We start from the raw sequence: 19,827 nt of genomic DNA, 5'->3' as shown, positions 1-19,827 counted from the left end.
ACTGTATGATTGCTATTCCTAATCCTGTCAATATTTCAGATGCAATAGCAGTGCCAAACGCACCTGGCAGCAGGTGAAGATGAAATATAAAAACATCCTTCAGAACGGTAGGTTTATATTCATAGCTTGATAAGCCCCACTTCGCATAATTAATGGACATGCATTAGACCTATTTTGATATTAGTAATTACCCGCGATTGCATAAAACCCTTCTTTGATTTGCATTGCGGATAAATGGCAAGGGAAAGCGACAAATGCATCCAACAGTTTAGATAGAGCAAGTACTACCTTGCGAATCATACAACATACAGTATTCTTGCTCAGATGTTCAGCATCACCGATGGAATACATAAATTGTCCACTGGCAAAATAGGCACAAGGCACATTATCTGCTCGATCGTCGGGGCATTGCTACACTGTAAAAATGACTTTTTTGTACAGGAAAACGCTGGCAGTTGTGGTTACCAGGGAATTCCTGTAAAACATACAGCAGCACAGTAGATAACATTACAGACATAATATGTATATGGATTTACAGTGAATGAACCACGGCTGACTCACATTAAAAGAACTGTTAAATCTACAAACAAGAGCTCTCTTTTTTTGTACATTTAACTGCTGTATTTTTTACAGGAATTCCCTGGTGACCATAGCTGCCAGTGTTTTCCTGTAAAAACAGTCTTTTTTTACAGTGTACGATGGGTGATGTTACAGACTTCTGGCCCGATCAGCTGACAAAGATAACGAATTCCCTCGGCTGAGAATCTATATATTTCATAGAGAATATCGTCCGGGTATGTCAGCGGATTCCGGCGGTCTTTAAATGCCCTCGCCCTGCGAAGAGAGCCCCTCACAATTTGTGCCCCAATATCAAACAGATCATCCAGGTAGGCCGGCATTGTCTTCGGAGTGATTGAAGGTGGATGGACGGTACTTACAAAGGGAGTGGTTCAGCGAAAACCACAAGCTAACCGAGAACATAACCTGCTCGGAGCAGGTTTGGCACACAGCATAAATTGCCATGGCAGCATACCTCGATCAAAAACTATCCACCTTTCGTAGTACGGGTTAACCGGGAAGTTACTCCACACGTCATCAACTTACTCCCGAAGTTACCCTGATAAACCAGTAACCCCGCTTCGTAGTACAGGCCCCTTGTCCCGCACTGCTTAGCTTCTGAGATCTGACGGGATCAGGCTTACACAGAGCAGATCGGCTGCAAAAATAAACATACACTATAATGCTTGAATTTTGGTAGAAACTAACTTTTGTCAATTCTGTGAAATTTGAAAGGCTGCACAGCTTTAACTTCTAAAATTTTAAATCAACTAAATCTACAGGTGATTTAAAACTAGACTAAATCTAAAACATTCTGATGATTAAATTATGACTAAAACAAAATGATATTTTAGTCAAGACTATGACTAAAACTAAACTGTAATATGATGTCATAATTAGCACTGTTGTTTTGCAATGAAAACGTTCTAAATTAAAATTCTCGAGACGCGCATGCGCGACTGGAACCACATAAAAACAGATACTGCCCTCATAATTTTCTGTCCTTTAACCCACAATCACTGAGAAGAATTATTCCAAAAGTTAATGCAGTTTGTCAGATATAAATCACCACAATGATTTAAGCTTTCGTGGACAGTGTGACACCAAAACTGACATCTTTAATCTTCCCGGGCAGTCAATCCCCACTATTTTTTGCGTTCTCTCTGGATGATTACCAACGGCCACATATTCTCATGTGTGTGTGGAAACATACTGTTTTGTGTTGAGAAATACTTCATTAGACACAGGAAAGTAAAGGATCTGCTCTGAATGGACGGGCCCATTATGCTAACGTTAGTTCAGCTAGCTGACTAGCAAGCCTGTGGGACAGGAGTAAAGATCGTATTTTGTAGAACCAAAGCCAACGTGAACTGCAAAGCGAGCAAAATGTGCTGAACTATGCTCTGCTAAAGTTACGCTACCGCTCAACTACAAAAACACATGAAACAAACAACTTTACCAAGTGAAGCTCTGTTCGATCTGAGTGAAGCTTCCGCCTGTCGCCAGACCAAATAAACCCAACTGCGTCTGCGCAGTAACACGAATGCATCATGGGAAATGTAGTACGCAAAACAGAATTTAAACTACAAATTTTATGCAGCAGTTAAGCCTGGCAAGTATATGAAAATTTATATTTACATTTATTACATTCCAAAAAAAAAAAAAAAAAAAAAAAGAAATTACGTGTATAAGGACAACCTGTCCCTGTATTAAATTTGTACCCAGTTGAACTGATTTAGAACAACAACGACAAGTTGAAAAAAGTAATTTTAAACCTGCAACATTTTAGCTCCATAGATGCTTTCTCAGGTAAAACAATTTTGAATTAGTGAAGAGATTTTAATCTACACTAGACATTTTCTGGTGTGTAAGTATGTAATAATGAATTTATTTGTATGACATTTCAAAGTGCTTTATAACAGGAACCACTGAAAGAAACAGAAAAGCAAAAAATGAAAGCATTGATTTAAAAAAAATGAATAGTACATTAAATGTTTGAAAAAAAATGAAGAAAATACACACCCAGGATATTACTTTTTCACAAACCCTTTCAAATTTGGAATAATCCATCAATAATTATTCAAAATGCCCAGTTGCAAGACACAGATCAAGAGTGAAATTATACATTTAACAGATTTTATATAAACCATTACTCACTACTTTCATTTCATGAAGTGAAGAAGCAATATAAATTGAGACATTTTTTAATATATATATATATAATGGTGACATATATAAGGGCTTTGATCCATCAATATATATATATATATATATATATATATATATATATATATATATATATATATATATATATATATATATATATATATATTGATGGATCACTCAACAAAAATATAAATGCAACACTTTTGGTTTTGCTCCCATTTTGTATGAGATGAACTCAAAGATCTAAAACTTTTTCCACATACACAATATCACCATTTCCCTCAAATATTGTTCACAAACCAGTCTAAATCTGTGATAGTGAGCACTTCTCCTTTGTTGAGATAATCCATCCCATCTCACAGGTGTGCCATACCAAGATGCTGATTAGACACCATGATTAGTGCACAGGTGTGCCTTAGACTGTCCACAATAAAAGGCCACTCTGAAAGGTGCAGTTTTATCACACAGCACAATGCCACAGATGTCACAAGATTTGAGGGAGTGTGCAATTGGCATGCTGACAGAAGCAATGTCAACCAGAGCTGTTGCTCGTGTATTGAATGTTCATTTCTCTACCATAAGTCGTCTCCAAAGGCGTTTCAGAGAATTTGGCAGTACATCCAACCAGCCTCACAACCGCAGACCACGTGTAACCACACCAGCCCAGGACCTTCACATCCAGCATGTTCACCTCCAAGATCGTCTGAGACCAGCCACTCGGACAGCTGCTGAAACAATCGGTTTGCATAACCAAAGAATTTCTGCACAAACTGTCAGAAACCGTCTCAGGGAAGCTCATCTGCATGCTCGTCGTCCTCATCGGGGTCTCGACCTGACTCCAGTTCGTTGTCGTAACCGACTTGAGCGGGCAAATGCTCACATTCGCTGGCGTTTGGCACGTTGGAGAGGTGTTCTCTTCACGGATGATGCGAAGGAGATGTGTTGCACTGCATGAGGCAAATGGTGGTCACACTAGATACTGACTGGTATCCCCCCCCAATAAAACAAAACTGCACCTTTCAGAGTGGCCTTTTATTGTGGGCAGTCTAAGGCACACCTGTGCACTAATCATGGTGTCTAATCAGCATCTTGGTATGGCACACCTGTGAGGTGGGATGGATTATCTCAGCAAAGGAGAAGTGCTCACTATCACAGATTTAGACTGGTTTGTGAACAATATTTGAGGGAAATGGTGATATTGTGTATGTGGAAAAAGTTTTAGATCTTTGAGTTCATCTCATACAAAATGGGAGCAAAACCAAAAGTGTTGCGTTTATATTTTTGTTGAGTATATATATATATATATATATATATATATATATATATATATATATATATACGAGGGCTGTCCGTAAAGTATAGGTCCTTTTTATTTTTTTCAAAAACTATATGGATTTCATTCATATGTTTTTACGTCAGACATGCTTGCACCCTCGTGTGCATGCGTGAGTTTTTCCACGCCTGTCAGTGACGTCATTCGCCTGTGAGCACTCCTTGTGGGAGGAGTCGTCCAGCCCCTCGTCGGAATTCCTTTGTCTGAGAAGTTGCTGAGAGACTGGCGCTTTGTTTGATCAAAATTTTTTCTAAACCTGTGAGACACATCGAAGTGGACACGGTTCGAAAAATTAAGCTGGTTTTCAGTGAAAATTTTAACGGCTGATGAGAGATTTTGAGGTGATTCTGTCGCTTTAAGGACTTTTCACGGTGCGAGACGTCTCGCAGCGCTCTCAGGCAGCGTCATCAGCCTGTTTCAAGCTTAAAACCTCCACATTTCAGGCTCTATTGATCCAGGACGTCTTGAGAGAACAGAGAAGTTTCAGAAGAAGTCGGTTTCAGCATTTTATCCGGATATTCCACTGTTAAAGGAGATTTTTTTAATGAAAGACGTGCGGACGGGTCCGCGCGTCGGGACGCAGCCGACGCGGCGCGGCGGCACAGGAAAAACACCTCCGTGTTGATAACCATTTGTTAAAATCCAGTTGGCTTTTGATGGCTTTCAGTGGAGTGAGTATATGAGAAATTGTTTATCAGCTGGAGATGTTCCAACTTGTCCTCAAGGCTTCCAACAGAGGTGTTTTTCCTGTGGCGGAGCGTCGCGGCGGCTGCGAGCCGACGCTGCAATCCGCCCGCACGTCTTTCATTAAAAAAATCTTCTTTAACAGTGGAATATCCGGATAAAATGCTGAAACCGACTTCTTCTGAAACTTCTCTGTTCTCTCACGACGTCCTGGATCAATAAAGCCTGAAATGTGGAGGTTTTAAGCTTGAAACAGGCTGATGATGCTGCCTGAGAGCGCAGCGCGACGTCTCGCACCATGAAAAGTCCTTAAAGCGACAGAATCACCTCAAAATCTCTCATCAGCTGTTAAAATTTTCACTGAAGACCAGCTTAATTTTTCGAACCATGTCCACTTCGATGTGTCTCACAGGTTTAGAAAAAATTTTGATCAAACAAAGCGCCAGTCTCTCAGCAACTTCTCAGACAAAGGAATTCCGACGAGGGGCTGGACGACTCCTCCCACAAGGAGTGCTCACAGGCGAATGACGTCACCGACAGGCGTGGAAAAACTCACGCATGCGCACGAGGGTTCAAGCATGTCTAACGTAAAAACATATGAATGAAATCCATATAGTTTTTGAAAAAAATAAAAAGGACCTATACTTTACGGACAGCCCTCGTATATATATATATATATATATATATATATATATATATATATATATATATATATATATATATATATATATATATATATATATATTGATGGATCAAAGCCCTAAAATGGAATAGTTGACACCATTTGTTATGCTTATTTATCAAGTTATGTGGTGACAAATGTCATATAGTATTCAGTGGTCATCAACTTCATTTGAACTTTACTTTGGAGACCAAGGATTCAACATTGTCAAAACTATTCCATTTATGAATCTTATTTCCTCAACCAATAAGTTGCATCAATTTAAAAACTTTAACTTTGACCCTTGCACAAAGGGAAATTGTCTTTTGTCACCATTTTTGGTGTTTTTACCCCGTAACTCCATAGCATTTAGTCATAGATAGTCCAAACTATACCTTTTTGGAATCTTTATTATCAGTCAAATAATATGGTATAGTTTTCAATATAACTGGAGAAGTTTTAATTTTTGGCCCCATGTAATCCTTTATTGACATCTACCTGACTACAGTGAACACCCTGGGTTGGATGCCATACGTTTTTGTGAAGGTCATGGTACAGTGAGGCTGGATTGTAAATGTAAGTAGTACTGATAAAGTCAAATTTGACTACTGGCTCATGGATGACTCGTGTCGACCACAGATCTTTCACAAGACAAACCGGCAATGGATGAAGAAAACAAGTAGTGCATTTAGCACCTATCACAATTTTCAGATAAATTTTGTAGAGAAGTCATGTCAAATTCAGACAGTAATGGTCTTGAGTCCCTCTTTTATAATACTAAAATGTTTCCTAATATGGGTAAGAATCCAACAATGCGTAAGCACCATCTGTAAGGTAAATTAGTCACAACGAGATGTGATGCTCACCATCAGTCCTCAGGTCCCTCAGCTAAAGTGGCAAAATGAAGTCACAATTCAATATCATTAAAAGACAAACAAGGTCTCATTGTTTGCACATTCATCTGTGCAAACTGCTGTTGCTTGCCAACCGGAGAGAACACTGGCGAGACAGAACACGCTGCCACCGGCATTACAAAGAGCGACTGTGTGTCTGAGGTTGGCATCGGTAAATGTTCTGTTTTCCCCACTTGCAGTGCTGGAACACCTGTGGACCAGAATGGTATAATAATAACTTTGTTTTCCCAGGAAACGATGTGCTGCTTCCTGCAATAAAGCAGGAGACAAGCAACCGGAAAGACAAACATTGACTATTGCACTCGTACCATCCACCTTTGACAAAATACTGCAAAGTTAACACTCATGTCATCAAATATTTCTTTATTTGGCACAAGATTAGGATTTATATTTGTAAAAAAGTACATTATTTACATACACCCCTAGTAAAAAAAAAACCACTATTAAAAACATATCTAAATATACAGCGGGGGGGGGGGGGGGGCTGCAGAGTAACAGAACTGGCAGGGAACAGAGGGGTGGAGGTTTTATTTTACAAGGTAACTGAGGAATGCAGACACGTAACTGGTTCATCCGCTCGCAGTCCTCTGCTAAGGTCCAAACATTTGGTACCAACATGCTCCTGCATTTCAGAAAAGGCAATTCATGCACTTCACAGCCTTGCTGCCGTAGTCCAGGCACTCGGGTCCGATGCACTGGCAGCAAGCGTTGTGGAACCAGCGGTACTTGGACCCTCCCATTGACTCGCAGTATAGTTTGCACTGACGGATAGACACGCAGTCATCAAAGTAGACCACCGTGCACATGTTTTCTGAAATAAAAAAGGCACGAGTAAACGTCAGACAGGAGTCACAAAGCCAGTAAACAAGGTTTATGGCGAGTGCCATTTTGAAGCAATTACGGTTAACCCAGATCCCGCTGTTACGTCAGGAGCAAAATGATGCTGGCGTTGGTGAGTGTGACTGCGTGTTTTTGTGAGATCTGGTCAGGTGAGTCCTCGGTGAGTGCGTCTTTGTCGTTAATAGCTTTGGACGTGACATGGCAAGAGAAAAGAGCCGCAAACACAAGCAAGCACAAAAACAAACACAAGCAAGTTTGTTCAAGCTGACAAGTTAACCAGAATCAGTGTAATGAATGATATCGATCTCTGCTTAGCATATTTCAAACCGGCTCTAATTATCTTCAGGTTACTTTCAGACTGTGTCTCTGTTTTTAGACGTGAATGCAGGCATGTCTGGGTGCAGAGAGAAGTCATAGCTCTGAGTTTCAAAGTAGGGGTCGACCGACTGAAACCAATTATCGGTGCTGATATTCAGTTGGTTGACCCCAGGTCGGTAACCAGTACCGATAATTGCTCATGCTGATAATCACCCAGGTTGATATTTGGTTGACAACTAATATATATGTATCAGCCTGGCTAATTATTGGCACCAATAATTGCTCTACCCCAATTTCAAAGTGTTGGATGTGTGAAGACGTCTAATGTGGAGTTTTTCCTGTTTTTGCTTCATAACTAAAGAATTCCTATATAAAATATTTTGGTAGAACCAGATCCACATCTTCACCTGAACCATATACTGCATGCACGCTTTGCATACTTTACTGACACAATGGCATCATAGATTTATAAATATTGGTTTATTACTGTATGAAAAATTAGTCCAAATGTCATATTTCCCAATGTTAGGAAAACATTTATAACTAGAAGGCCTTCATAGAATAAATACCTCCAAAATAGATTTCCTCATTTTCTAGGACATTATTAATCCACTCACCACATTTCATCACCATCCTCTCACAACATTTTGAGTTAAATGTTGCCATACTCACAAAATTTTAATTAAATATGTTCATTACTCTTTTTAGTTATCTGCTGCTAATGCTGCGTTTACACATAATGACGACAAGTCACGAATGCCACGAAGTACACATTCTGGGCCGCTGATCACGAACGTGATGATTCGGGGCAGAGGCGTCAGGTGTCCTCAGGAACTGCTGCAAACTGTTACCACATGTTCCGATTAATGACACGTGTTGTTGGAAAATTATCAGGAACCATTACACACAGTCAAGAATAGTGTTAAGCATTGTTGTGCACTATTGCGTGTAACAGCGCATCATTAAGTTCTGTCATGTTGTGAACGAGGTGAATTGTCTCCACACACACACCCATATTCATCCAACCTAATTCAGATTTCTCCAGTTTTTCAGATGAACTTTATGACTGCATGTGTAGTTGGGTTCTGTGCCATGGAGTGGTGCAGAGAGGAGGAGGAGGAGGAGGACAGAGCCAGATGTGTGGCTTCATGCGGCTCTCGTCTCACGCGTTCTCCCAAACAACAGGCACATGCAGCAGGTGGAACACCTGCAGGAGCGCGCTGAATACCACTGAAATTAGTCTTTTAGCTGACTTGGTGTCAGCAATCAAACTGAATGTGGTGCAGCAGGATTTAATTGTGCGCACGCTTCTTCCTCCGCCGGACTGGAGGAGGTGCAGAGATGTCTGGCTGCACGTGAGTCTCCTCTCGCTCCTCTGGTTGCTCAGACTCGTTCTCCCACTAATCGGTTACAACAGCAGGTGGAACACCTGCAGGAGCGCCCTGAGGAGCTTCAGCAGGAACTGTGGAACGACACTTGGCAGACTTTGTGTCACTGTTCCTCTTCGGCATACTGCATCAAACTGAACGCTGTGGAGCCGAGTTTAATTGTGTGCACGTGACAGAAAACTGATTCGTTGTGGTGCGCAGTGAATTGTGACGCCACGTTACAAGTCGTGTCAAAACTTGACAGTTTCCGTGTCACTTCGTAATAATGCGTGGCAGTTTGGGCTCCAAGAACCATCACAGGAACCACTACGAACGCTGTCACGCTCTATTAAGGATCAATACTCATCAAGACAGATCAATACGCTCAGTTGCGTCCTCCACGACATGAGGCGAAATGAGGGTGGTGTGTGACATTCGTGGAAGATTTTTTGACAGGCATAAACATGCTCCATGAATATCAAGAATATCACGCACCAACACGCACTATTAAGAAACCTATTAAGATGCGTTAAGTCACATTAAGAATGTCAGGAATGTGTCACGAATGACAGAAAAATGACATTCGTAATGCGTCTTGCTTATGTGTAAACGCACCTTAACAAACAAACTAACTAACAAACAAACACTTTCACAAACATATCGGTATTGGTGTTATTTTTGCCAAGGTCGACATTTTTATTTCACTGAATAAAAGAAAGTAAGTCCCTTTGGCTGCTCCGTTGTTTTCACTTGAGGTCACCACAGCAGATCCAAGGTGGATCTGCATGATGATTTGGCACAAATTTCACACCAAGTGCCCTTCCTGACTCAACTCCACATTACATGGAGAAATGTGGCAGGGGTGGGGTTTGACCCAGGAACCCATCACCCCTTGGTCACAGTAGCAATAAGAGGCAGAGGCAAAATGATCAGCTGCTATTAATTTTGTAGAAAGTGGTTTTGAAATCATACTTCAATGAGCTGAAGTCGAGCTTTACCTTGTGAGTCGTAGCTGGTGTGGATGCTGTTGCCGGGCACCGACACATTCTGGTGTTGGTTGTCGAGCGACTCCAGGAAGGACACCAGGTTCTCGTGATGGGAGAGCTCCTCAGCGACAGGGAAGGACACCACCATCATGTTGATGGGCGCGTCGCCTTCTGTCAGGGCGCGAAACAGCGATGGGATCGGGCGGTGCAGCTCCTCCACTGTGCTCTTGGACGTGGCGGGAGAGTCACTGTAGTTCCGGGGATTACACATCCCTGACACACATCCAGCCAGGCAGACACACAAAATATGTCAGAATTACTCCTCAATTATGACTTCAGTGACAAATTCGCTGGATTGTTTGATTGTCTGTTAGCAGGATTATTTTTTCATTGGATCTCTACACTCATGGCGTGATTGTGTGATCGATCACAGCAAGAGCAAGAACCTGCTGGATTTTGGTGATGATTTGGGTCCAGATGTGGATTCTCGTTCCTTTTTCCATATTTTGATCAATTTCTTTCAAAAAAACACTGACATTATGAAAACCTGTCAAAAACCTGACAAGATGAATTCAGGTGTTTACATAAAACAAACACAATAACAAAGTCTATAAACCCAGAGAATATATTCACTAGAGTCTTAGGCACAATATAGAAAGAGTTTAATACTGTTGTCTGTGTGCAGCAGTTAAAGTGCAGCCTCATCAGAGCATCTCAATGCATTTCTCCTGTCGTGAATCTTTACCCATAATGGACTACAGCATGGGTGGTCCAAACACTAAAACCTTCATTAGTGCATTACTTTAAAACTAAAACATATAGCTGATATTTTCACTTTATAAAACCCAGACGTGACTTTAATTTAAATAACTTGTCTGGAATTAGTTTGGTTAAAATTTTAACCATAAACATGGCATGCCTGTTGATGACTAACATGATATGCTGGTGAGTCATTATGGTGTAAAGAGGAATTGTCTTTAGTTTTTCTCCTCAGTCACTAGGTCTCTTTGGCTGAGAGAAAGCTAATCTGACACAGAAGCGCTGGCTCATTGTTGTCAGTAGCTGCTAGTGTACTGAAATCAATACTGAAAGTTATTGGTTTAGCTTTTAACTGTAACTTCCACTAAATTTTTTTTAGTGTTTTATCGGTTTAACTTTATAAAAGATAACTTTTCAGTTAGCGGATTAACTGTTGTCAAAGCTGTTTTTGTCTACCTACCTACCTAAGTACCTACCTACTTACACCTATACTTCATTACCTACCTACCTACCTACTTACCCCTATACTTAATTAATTACCTACCTACCTACCTACTTACACGTAACTTCATTACCTAGCTACCTACCTACCTACCTACTTACCCCTATACTTAATTGCCTACCTACCTACCTACCTACCTACCTACCTACTTACTTACCCCTATACTTGATTGCCTACCTACCTATCTACCAACTTACCTCTATACTTAATTGTCTACCTACCTACCTACCTACTTACCCCTATACGTAATTGCCTACCTACCTACCTACTTAACCCTATACTTAATTGCCTACCTACCTACCTACTTACCTCTATACTTAATTGTCTACCTACCTACCTACCCCTATACTTTATTGCCTACCTACCTATCTACCAACTTACCTCTATACTTAATTGTCTACCTACCTACCTACCTACCTACCTACTTTCCCCTATATGTAATTGCCTACCTACCTACCTACTTACTTACCCCTATACTTAATTGCCTAACTACCTACCTACCTACTTACCCCTATACTTAATTAATTACCTACCTACCTACCTACACCTACCTACCTACCTACCTACCTACCTACCTACTTACCCCTATACTTAATTAATTACCTACCTACCTACCTACTTACACCTATACTTCATTACGTACCTACCTACCTACCTACCCCTATACTTTATTGCCTACCTACCTATCTACCAACTTACCTCTATACTTAATTGCCTACCTACCTACCTACCTACTTACCCCTATACTTAATTGCCTACCTGCCTACCTACCTAATTACCTCTATACCTAATTACCTACCTACCTACCTACTTACCTCTATACTTAATTGTCTACCTACCTACCTACTTACCTCTATACTTAATTGTCTACCTACCTACCTACCTACTTACCCCTATACGTAATTGCCTACCTACCTACCTACCTACCTACTTACCCCTATACTTAATTGTCTACCTACCTACCTACCTACTTACCTCTATACTTAATTGTCTACCTACCTACCTACTTACCCCTATACGTAATTGTCTACCTGCCTACTTACCCCTATACTTAATTGCCTACCTACCTACCTACTTACCCCTATACTTAATTGTCTGTCTACCTGCCTACTTACCCCTATACTTAATTGCCTACCTACCTACCTACTTACCCCTATACTTAATTGTCTACCTACCTACCTACTTACCCCTATACGTAATTGCCTACCTACCTACCTACTTACCTCTGTACTTAATTGTCTACCTACCTACCTACCTACTTACCTCTATACTTAATTGTCTACCTACCTACCTACTTACCCCTATACGTAATTGCCTACCTACCTACTTACCTCTATACTTAATTGTCTACCTACCTACCTACCTACTTACCTCTATACTTAATTGTCTACCTACCTACGTACCTACTTACCCCTATACGTAATTGTCTACCTACCTACCTACTTACCCCTATATGTAATTGTCTACCTACCTACCTACTTACCCCTATACGTAATTGCCTACCTACCTACCTACCTACTTACCCCTATACTTAATTGTCTACCTACCTACCTACTTACCCCTATACGTAATTGCCTACCTACCTACCTACCTACTTACCCCTATACTTAATTGTCTACCTACCTACCTACTTACCCCTATACGTAATTGCCTACCTAGCTACCTACCTACTTACCCCTATACGTAATTGTCTGCCTACCTACCTACCTACTTACCCCTATACGTAATTGCCTACCTACCTACCTACCTACTTACCCCTATACTTAATTGTCTACCTACCTACCTACTTACCCCTATACGTAATTGCCTACCTACCTACTTACCCTTATACTTAATTGTCTACCTACCTACCTACTTACCTCTATACTTAATTGTCTACCTACCTACCTACTTAGCCCTATACACAATTGCCTACCTACCTATCTACTTACCCCATACTTAATTGCCTACCTACCTATCTACTTACCTCTATACTTAATTGCCTATCTACCTACCTACCTACTTAGCTCTATACTTAATTGTCTACCTACCTACCTACTTACCTCTATACTTAATTGTCTACCTACCTACCTACCTACCTACTTACCTCTATACTTAATTGTCTATCTACCTACCTACCTACTTACCTCTATACTTAATTGTCTACCTACCTACCTACTTACCCCTATACGTAATTGCCTACCTACCTACCTACCTACTTACCCCTATACTTAATTGCCTACCTACCTATCTACTTACCTCTATACTTAATTGCCTACCTACCTACCTACCTACCTACTTACCCTTATACTTAATTGTCTACCTACCTACCTACTTACCTCTATACTTAATTGTCTACCTACCTAACTACCTACTTACCTCTATACTTAATTGTCTACCTACCTACCTACCTACCTACCCCTATACTTAATTGCCTACCTACCTATCTACTTACCTCTATACTTAATTGCCTACCTACCTACTTACCTCTATACTTAATTGTTTACCTACCTACTTACGCCTATACTTAATTCCCTACCTACTTCCCTCCTTCATTTTGCAGGGTACATTGAAAGCCCTATACTTAATTGTCTACCTACCTACCTACTTACCCCTATACGTAATTGCCTACCTACCTACCTACCTACTTACCCCTATACTTAATTGTCTACCTACCTACCTACTTACCCCTATACGTAATTGCCTACCTACCTACCTACCTACTTACCCCTATACTTAATTGTCTACCTACCTACCTACTTACCCCTATACGTAATTGCCTACCTAGCTACCTACCTACTTACCCCTATACATAATTGCCTACCTACCTACCTACTTACCTCTATACTTAATTGTCTACCTACCTACCTACTTACCTCTATACTTAATTGTCTACCTACCTACCTACTTACCCCTATACATAATTGCCTACCTAGCTACCTACCTACTTACCCCTATACGTAATTGTCTACCTACCTACCTACCTACTTACCCCTATATGTAATTGCCTACCTACCTACCTACCTACTTACCCCTATACTTAATTGTCTACCTACCTACCTACTTACCCCTATACATAACTGCCTACCTACCTACTTACCCGTATACTTAATTGTCTACCTACCTACCTACTTACCTCTATACTTAATTGTCTACCTACCTACCTACTTAGCCCTATACACAATTGCCTACCTACCTACCTACCTACTTACCCCTATACTTAATTGCCTATCTACCTATCTACTTACCTCTATACTTAATTGCCTACCTACCTACCTACCTACTTACCTCTATACTTAATTGTCTACCTACCTACCTACCTCTATACTTAATTGTCTATCTACCTACCTACTTACCCCTATACGTAATTGCCTACCTACCTACCTACTTACCCCTATACTTAATTGTCTACCTACCTACCTACTTACCCCTATACATAATTGCCTACCTACCTACCTACTTACCTCTATACGTAATTGTCTACCTACCTACCTACTTACCCCTATACGTAATTGTCTACCTACCTACCTACTTACCCCTATACATAATTGCCTATCTACCTACCTACCTACCTACCTACCTACCTACCTACTTACCCCTATACTTAATTGTCTACCTACCTACCTACTTACCCCTATACGTAATTGCCTACCTACCTACCTACCTACCTACTTACCCTTATACTTAATTGTCTACCTACCTACCTACTTACCTCTATACTTAATTGTCTACCTACCTACCTACCTACTTACCTCTATACTTAATTGTCTATCTACCTACCTACCTACTTACCTCTATACTTAATTGTCTACCTACCTACTTACCCCTATACGTAATTGCCTACCTACCTACCTACCTACTTACCCCTATACTTAATTGCCTACCTACCTATCTACTTACCTCTATACTTAATTGCCTACCTACCTACCTACTTACCCTTATACTTAATTGTCTACCTACCTACCTACTTACCTCTATACTTAATTGTCTACCTACCTACCTACCTACTTACCTCTATACTTAATTGTCTACCTACCTACCTACTTACCCCTATACGTAATTGCCTACCTACCTACCTACTTACCCCTATACTTAATTGCCTACCTACCTATCTACTTACCTCTATACTTAATTGCCTACCTACCTACTTACCTCTATACGTAATTGTTTACCTACCTACTTACGCCTATACTTAATTCCCTACCTACTTCCCTCCTTCATTTTGCAGGGTACATTGAAAGCCTCAGAAAATCTCTCTACAATCAAGATGTGAAATTTATCTCCTTTTCCAAATCAGGTACTACTAAAGTTATAATGAAGTACATTTAGACGGGTACATGTGACCCGTCTAAATGTATGACTATTATAGACTAAATGACTATTACAGGTCAACCAACCGACAGCAGAGAGCAGACTGTGATTGTTATGTCATGTGACTGACCGTAGCTTGTCTGTTTGGATGCACTAAAGCTCATTGCAGTTTATAGATGACAATGAAAAATAAATTTGCATAGCGGTGGAAAAATGAAGGACAACTTGATTACGTTTCAGTGTGTCCAAATTAAATGAAACGCACATTAATTTACGTGGGCAGCTCAGTAAAACCGCACTGCTGTCAAAAAGTATCTTATCGCACTTAAAAACCTTTAAACACCCCATTTGGGTTCCACATACAGTAGTAACCACTCGTGCCGACAACCTCAGATATAATCTTTCTAAGCTGTCAGATGAGTAAAAGTGAATTATACTTAACGGGTAAATCTCATCACGTAGAGTCTGACAGAGGAGCTGGATGACAAACCCAAAACAGAGGCTGAGCAGCTGTTTTAAATAAAGTCCTCCCTCCCTTCCTGCACAAACGGTCCTTTTCCTTCTGCTGGGACGGGAGACTTCAAAGACAGCAGCACGTTTAGACTGAAAACGTCCTCAATGTGGACATCAGGCTAAAAACGGAGAGTAAATAAGACGTATATACTCACTGGAACCCACAAGCCGCCTCTGTGTGTGTGTGTGTGTGTGTGTGTGTGTGTGTGTGTGTGTGTGTGTGTGTGTGTGTGTGTGTGTGTGTGTGTGTGTGTGTGTGTGTGTGTGTGTCAGGTCAGGCCCGGTCAGCGTCATGTGCCCGTGTTTGCATTCCACATAAAAGAGCTTCAACAAGGCCTCCGTGTCAGCACGCAGTCAGACCCGTCTGTCAGAGCCGGTTTGAAGCGGACCTCGGACCGGCTCAGAGGTCGGTGTGTTCTTGTTACACCCCCACTGAACCTCAGGGGCCTGAAGGTCAAAGTTCACTGGAGCAGGATGGCCTCCTGCTGAATCTCTCATCTGGCTTCCAGGTCCTTTCACCTTCTGGACAACTTTAAATCCATGTGGTGTCACAGTGATCATGTGACTTTAATGTTACCTGCTCACACGTACTACAACAACAACAACAAGCTTCCACTTGGTTTTGGTTCTAATGGACACTCAGTCCTCCTCTGGATCTGGATTTGCTGACATCACACTTGTTTTGTAATCTGGACTGCAAATCTCTGTACAAAACGCATTTTTTAAAGTGTCAAATAGTTTTTTGTTTTTTTTAATGAAAAAGTACTTAAAGGGTTGGGTCTAACTGGAAGTGGAAACACCTAAAATTTAGGGCGGATCTGAACAAATGAGAGTTTGGAAACATTATTTATTAGCAGTCAGACACATTCTTTGTCATTTTCGAATCTGTACACCACAAAAATGGAGTTGAAATTAAACAGTCACGATATTCTCACAGTGTGGACTTTCAGCTTTAATTCAAGGAAGAAGAGGAAGAGGGTGAAGAAGTACTACCACTACTAGCAGTAAATCCTATATATACCCCGAGGCCCATTGGTGCCCATTTAGGACTTATGGCCTATATATATATATATATATATATATATATATATATATATATATATATATATATATATATATATATATACTGTATATATATATATATATATATATATATATATACTGTATATATATATATATATATATATATATATACATACAGTATATCGTATATCTGTGTGTGTGCGTTTACTTTAAACATTCTGAACATCAGAGGCAGCCACAACTTTAGAATAATTATTTTGAACATGTCTAAACAGAGGCAGTACTGAGTCTAACCTGTCATCGAGCCTGACCTCAGACTTGTGCAACATCTTAACAATGTATAAGGTACAGCTGCACGTTCCATCATAATCCATGCAGACCATGTGGAGGTTTCAGAGTACTCGTACACACAGATTCAAAGACTCTTTCCCCTGGTTTCTGTGTAGGCTCTCAGTTGTCCAGGTGGTTTCCATAGCAGAGAAGCTTGAATCTTCGACTGGACTGAGTTGCTGGTAGGGTCAAGACAGAAGTCAGACTACCAGAGCAAGAATGTTAGCTGAGGAAGCCTCTGCAATTTGAAGAGAAACGTCCTCGTGTCAAGCAACCCAATCCAGTCGAAGATTCAAGCTTCTTTACTCTTTCCCCTGGTGGAAAAAAATTTCAACTGACATGTACCCAATGTCAAACTTCTTCAAGGTCTTGTTGAGGTAACCTTGTGGAACAAGTTTCACCTTGATCCACAAACTTTTTGTCAAGATATCACGTACATAAAAATTTCAGTGACTCTGCACCCTGGTGGCCAGAGTTAGAATCAAAACATGCGCAAACTTCGTGTACTGAGTTTCACCCTCGTACACAAAGTCTTTGTCAAGATATCATGTACAAAAATCACCACTTTACCAAATGTTTTAGTCCATATTTGATTTCCACACTATCAACAGTCACATTTTAGGTGAAAGAGGGGAAACGATGGTCGTTGACTCCATTTGAGTCTGTCGTTTTCACTGTAAGCCGTCAAATATAGAACATGGACTCCATCAAAGCAACTCACCCACACAGTCGCAGCACTCTTCCCAAAGATTGCCCAGACACAGCATGCACTCTTTACAGCAGGAACAGTTCCCATCAGAAGGGCGGCACTGGCACAGTTCCTGCAGAAGTACCATCACAAATGCATCAGTCCATCACCAGAAAACATTCACGTTATCCAAGTCTGAGAATACATCAGGGCTCTAAACCTCAGCAGCAACATGTGTTCTGCAGATACTGCATGACCATCACGCACGCACGCACGAGCATCACGCACGAGCATCACGCACGAACATCACGCAGGCACGACCATCACGCACACACGACCATCACGCACACACGAGCATCACGCAGACACAAGCATCACACACGACCATCACGCACACACGAGCATCACGCAGACACAAGCATCACACACGAGCATCACGCAGGCACGAGCATCACGCACACACGACCATCACGCACACACGAGCATCACGCAGACACAAGCATCACACACGACCATCACGCACACACGAGCATCACGCAGACACAAGCATCACACACGAGCATCACGCAGGCACGAGCATCACGCACACACGACCATCACGCACACACGAGCATCACGCAGACACAAGCATCACACACGACCATCACGCACACACGAGCATCACGCAGACACAAGCATCACACACGAGCATCACGCAGGCACGAGCATCACGCACGAGCATCACGGAGGCACGAGCATCACGCACGAGCATCACGCAGGCACGAGCATCACGCAGACACAAGCATCACACACGACCATCACGCACACACGAGCATCACGCAGACACAAGCATCACACACGAGCATCACGCAGGCACGAGCATCACGCACACACGACCATCACGCACACACGAGCATCACGCAGACACAAGCATCACACACGACCATCACGCACACACGAGCATCACGCAGACACAAGCATCACACACGAGCATCACGCAGACACAAGCATCACACACGAGCATCACGCAGGCACGAGCATCACGCACACACGACCATCACGCACACACGAGCATCACGCAGACACAAGCATCACACACGACCATCACGCACACACGAGCATCACACAGACACAAGCATCACACACGAGCATCACGCAGGCACGAGCATCACGCACGAGCATCACGCAGACACGAGTATCACGCAGGCACGACCATCACGCACACACGAGCATTACGCACACATGAGCATCATGCAGGCACGAGCATCGCGCAGGCCAGCCCAGAAGTATCTGGACAGAGACACAGATTTTGTAAAGTCGCCTCTTTGCAAAAATACTGCATTAATCATTTAGGACTTACAGCCACTTTTATCTACAGTCTCTCTGTTATCTGGGGCCATAAGTAACTGGACAGACTAACTATAAAAATGATGAGAATACAAATCATCACTTTCACAGCTAGTTTTTTTTTTTTTTACATGAGTCAGGTGATGAATACATGAACTTTCGAAGTTACAAAATATGTCCTGAACCTCATTTACATCAGTCATTAAAAAATACAAGCACATGGTACCATACGGTAAATCTGTCTGGAGTCTGCAGTTCTCAAAAAAACAACAACAACAACAAAAAAAAAACAAGAGTGACCATGCAAGAAAGAGACTAGTGAGGGAAGCCACCAAACACACAGACTGCAGTGAAGATGTTACAGGCTCCTGTGATTGGAGAAAATGTGCAACTTTTGTCTGTTGCATCACCAGTTCTAAAGCTTCATGGTGGAGTGGAAAAAGACGGATTCCGACTTGAACCTCCCATGTGCCTTCTGACAAACTCCAGCTGAAATTTCACATCTTTTACCAAAAAAGATCCTTCTCCGCACATGATATAGAAGTATACATATAACCACTAGGGGTGCA

The 19,827-nt window shown here is 41.5% G+C and overlaps 1 protein-coding gene across 1 annotated transcript in view; it reads right to left on the bottom strand.

Moving 5' to 3' along the window:
• Positions 1-6,664: 6,664 nt before the first annotated feature.
• The window catches only part of twsg1a (twisted gastrulation BMP signaling modulator 1a), a 32,346-nt gene continuing 19,183 nt past the window's right edge, over positions 6,665-19,827 (bottom strand). Inside the window, exons 3-5 of the mRNA XM_034183684.1 lie at positions 17,966-18,065; positions 9,840-10,100; positions 6,665-7,127 (exon numbers count right to left, since the gene is read on the bottom strand). Coding sequence (XP_034039575.1) covers positions 6,946-7,127; positions 9,840-10,100; positions 17,966-18,065 — 543 coding nt within the window. The 3' untranslated portion in view covers positions 6,665-6,945. The remainder of the gene's footprint in view (positions 7,128-9,839; positions 10,101-17,965; positions 18,066-19,827) is intronic.

The sequence above is a fragment of the Thalassophryne amazonica genome, chromosome 12 (genome assembly GCF_902500255.1).
Source record: "Thalassophryne amazonica chromosome 12, fThaAma1.1, whole genome shotgun sequence".
Classification (NCBI taxonomy): Eukaryota; Metazoa; Chordata; class Actinopteri; order Batrachoidiformes; family Batrachoididae; genus Thalassophryne; species Thalassophryne amazonica.
This window is presented reverse-complemented; position numbering and strand designations above follow the sequence as displayed.